The sequence below is a fragment of the Haliotis cracherodii genome, unplaced genomic scaffold, assembly GCF_022045235.1.
Source record: "Haliotis cracherodii isolate W230 unplaced genomic scaffold, xgHalCrac1.p SCAF_5, whole genome shotgun sequence".
In the NCBI taxonomy this organism is placed as follows: domain Eukaryota; kingdom Metazoa; phylum Mollusca; class Gastropoda; order Lepetellida; family Haliotidae; genus Haliotis; species Haliotis cracherodii.
In genome coordinates this window covers 21,063,913-21,067,794 of record NW_027266308.1, presented here as the reverse complement: position 1 = coordinate 21,067,794, position 3,882 = coordinate 21,063,913, and the positions used below count along the sequence as shown (strand labels likewise).

The window sequence follows — 3,882 nt, the reverse complement described above, 5'->3', positions numbered from 1 at the left end:
TATTTGTTGAAAAACTGTTGTCATGGCAGAGGTAGTGGTGCAGCACGTAACAGAAAAATAGTGTCGTTGTTGCTGCGTCTCTTATTGTTGTTGTTGTTGTTGTTGTTGTGGGATTAGAAGTTAAAGATTGTTGTTGACAAGACTGCATACATAGCATGTATGTATGTAAGTTGAAGGTAAGGCTGGATTGTACTGTATGTTGGTGAATGTAATGTCGGATTGAGTGTATGATCGTGGAAGATAATGCTGGATTGTACTGAGTGTTGAGGAAGATAATACTGGATTGTACTGTGTGTTGTGTAAGATAATGCTGGATTGTACTATGTGATGTTGAAGATAATGCTGGATTGTACTGAGTGTTGGGGAAGATAATGCTGGATTGTACTGTGTGTTGGAGAAGTTAATGCTGGATTGTACTGCAAGTCCTGGAAGATAATGCTGGATTGTACTGTAAGTCCTGGAAGATAATGCTGGATTGTACTGTGTGTTGGGAAAGATAATGCTGGATTGTACTGTGTGTTGTGGAAGATAATGCTGGATTGTACTGTGTGTTGTGGAAGATAATGCTGGATTGTACTGTGTGTTGTGGAAGATAATGCTGGATTGTGCTGTGTGTTGGGGAAGATAATGCTAGATTGTACTGTAAGTCATGGAAGATAATGCTGGATTGTACTGTGTGTTGTGGAAGATAATGCTGGATTGTGCTGTGTGTTTGGGAAGATAATGCTGGATTGTACTGTGTGTTGGGGAAGATAATGCTGGATTGTACTGTGTGTTGGGGAAGATAATGCTGGATTGTACTGTGTGTTGGGGAAGATAATGCTGGGTTGTACTGTATGTCGTGAAAGGTAATGCTGAGTTGTACTATATGTTGTGAAAGGTAATGCTGGATTGTACTCTAAGTTGTGAAAGGTAATGCTGGATTGTACTATGTGTTGTGAAAGGTAATACTGAGTTGTACTGTATGTCGTGAAAGGTAATGCTGGATTGTACTATGTGTTGTTAAAGGTAATGCTGAGTTGTACTATGTGTTGTGAAAGGTAATACTGAGTTGTACTGTTTGTTGTGAAGGGTAATACTGAGTTGTACTGTATGTCGTGAAAGGTAATGCTGAGTTGTACTATGTGTTGTGAAAGGTAATACTGAGTTGTACTGTATGTCGTGAAAGGTAATGCTGGGTTGTACTGTATGTTGTTAAAGGTAATACTGAGTTGTACTGTATGTTGTGAAAGGTAATACTGAGTTGTACTGTATGTCGTGAAAGGTAATGTTGGATTGTATTGTATGTTGTGAAATGGAATGTTGGATTGTACTGTATGTTGTGAAATGGAAAGTTGGATTGATTTCTTTGTCGTGGAAGGTAATGCTGGATTGAACTGTATGTCGTGGAAGGTGATGTTGTACAGAAGATAACGGTTGCACTATTACGGGTTGTTATGGAAGGTATGTTGCTTTTTCCGAGGGCTACATGAAGCGCAAATAGTTTCATGAATAGATTGTAAAGCCATGGTAGCAGAATCAGTAGTAACTAGTAACTACTATGCATCATGCTTGAGGCAGTGATAATTGTATTAGAAGTACTATTCATCATGGGTGAAGCAATGGTAACTGTGGTAGAAGTACTCTGCATCATGCTTGAGGCAGTGGTAACTGTGGTAGAAGTACCATGCATCATGCTTGAGGCAGTGGTAGCTGTGGTAGAAGTACCATGCATCATGCTTGAGGCAGTGATAACTGTGGTAGAAGTACCATGCATCATGCTAGAGGCAGTGGTAGCTGTGGTAGAAGTACTATTCATCATGCTTGAAGCAGTGGTAGCTGTGGTAGAAGTACCATTCATGATGTTTGCAGCGGTTGTGACAGTTGTAGAAGTACAATGTATCATGCTTGAGGCAGTGATAACTGTGATAGTAGTACCATTCATCATGGCTGAAGCAATGGTAATTGTGGTAGAAGTACTCTGCATCATGCTTGAGGCAGTGGTAGCTGTGGTAGAAGTACCATGCATCATGCTTGAGGCAGTGGAAATTGTGGTAGAAGTACCATGCATCATGCTTGAAGCAGTGGTAGCTGTGGTAGAAGTACTATTCATCATGCTTGAAGCAGTGGTAGCTGTGGTAGAAGTACTATTCATCATGCTTGAGGCAGTGGTAGCTGTGGTAGAAGTACCATGCATCATGCTTGAGGCAGTGATAACTGTGGTAGAAGTACTCTGCATCATGCTTGAGGCAGTGATAACTGTAGTAGAAGTACTATGCATCATGCTAGAGGCAGTGGTAGCTGTGGTAGAAGTACCATGCATCATGCTTGAGGCAGTGGAAATTGTGGTAGAAGTACCATGCATCATGCTTGAAGCAGTGGTAGCTGTGGTAGAAGTACTATTCATCATGCTTGAGGCAGTGGTAGCTGTGGTAGAAGTACTATTCATCATGCTTGAGGCAGTGGTAGCTGTGGTAGAAGTACCATGCATCATGCTTGAGGCAGTGATAACTGTGGTAGAAGTACTCTGCATCATGCTTGAGGCAGTGATAACTGTGGTGGAAGTACTATTCATCATGCTTGAGGCAGTGGTAGCTGTGGTAGAAGTACCATGCATCATGCTTGAGGCAGTGATAACTGTGGTAGAAGTACCATGCATCATGCTTGAGGCAGTGGTAGCTGTGGTGGAAGTACTATTCATCATGCTTGAGGCAGTGGTAGCTGTGGTAGAAGTACCATGCATCAAGCTTGAGGCAATGGTAACTGTGGTAGAAGTACCATGCATCATGCTTGAGGCAGTGGTAACTGTGGTAGAAGTACCATGCATCATGCTTGAGGCAGTGGTAGCTGTGGTGGAAGTACTATTCATCATGCTTGAGGCAATGGTAGCTGTGGTGGAAGTACTATTCATCATGCTTGAGGCAGTGGTAGCTGTGGTAGAAGTACCATGCATCATGCTTGAGGCAGTGGTAACTGGTATAAGTACCATTCATGATGTTTGAAGCAGTTGTGACGGTTGTACCATGCTTGATGGTTGATGCAATGGTAATTGTGGTAGAAGTACCATGCACCATGCTTGAGGCAGTGATAATTGTTGTAGAAGTACCATGCATCATGCTTGAGGCATTGGTAGCTGTGGTAGAAGTACTAAGCATCACGCTTGAGGCAGTGATAACTATGGTAGAAGTACCATGCATCATGCTTGAGGCAGTGGTAGCTGTGGTAGAAGTACCATGCATCATGCTTGAGGCAGTTGTAACTGGTATAAGTACCATTCATGATGTTTGAAGCAGTTGTGACGGTTGTAGAAGTACAATGTATTATGCTTGAGGCAGTGATAACTGTGCTAGTAGTACTATTCATCATCTTTGAAGCAGTGGTAGCTGTGGTAGAAGTACCGTGCATCATGCTTGAGGCAGTGGTAGCTGTGGTAGAAGTACTATTCGTCATGTTTGAAGCAGTGGTAGCTGAGGTAGAAGTACCATGCATCATGCTTGATGCAGTGATAACTGTGGTAGAAGTACTATTGATCATGCTTGAGTCAGTGGTAGCTGTGGTAGAAGTACTATTGATCATGCTTGAGGCAGTGGTAGCTGTGGTAGAAGTACTATTCATCATGCTTGAGGCAGTGGTAGCTGTGGTAGAAGTACTATTCATCAGGCTTGAGGCAGTGGTAGCTGTGGTAGAAGTACTATTCATCAGGCTTGAGGCAGTGGTAGCTGTGGTAGAATACCATGCATCATGCTTGAGGCAGTGGTAGCTGTGGTAGAAGTACCATTCATGATGTTTGAAGCAGTTGTGACGGTTGTAGAAGTACAATGTATTATGCTTGAGGCAGTGATAACTGTGATAGTAGTACTATTCATCATCTTTGAAGCAGTGGTAGCTGTGGTAGAAGTACCG

The 3,882-nt window shown here is 42.5% G+C and overlaps 1 protein-coding gene across 1 annotated transcript; it reads right to left on the bottom strand.

The window, feature by feature from the left end:
* Positions 1–1,528: 1,528 nt before the first annotated feature.
* On the bottom strand, positions 1,529–2,932 carry LOC139443586 (uncharacterized). The gene has a single exon (XM_071224554.1). It carries the CDS (start codon positions 2,930–2,932, stop codon positions 1,529–1,531), a length of 1,404 nt encoding a protein of 467 aa, XP_071080655.1.
* Positions 2,933–3,882: the final 950 nt, after the last annotated feature.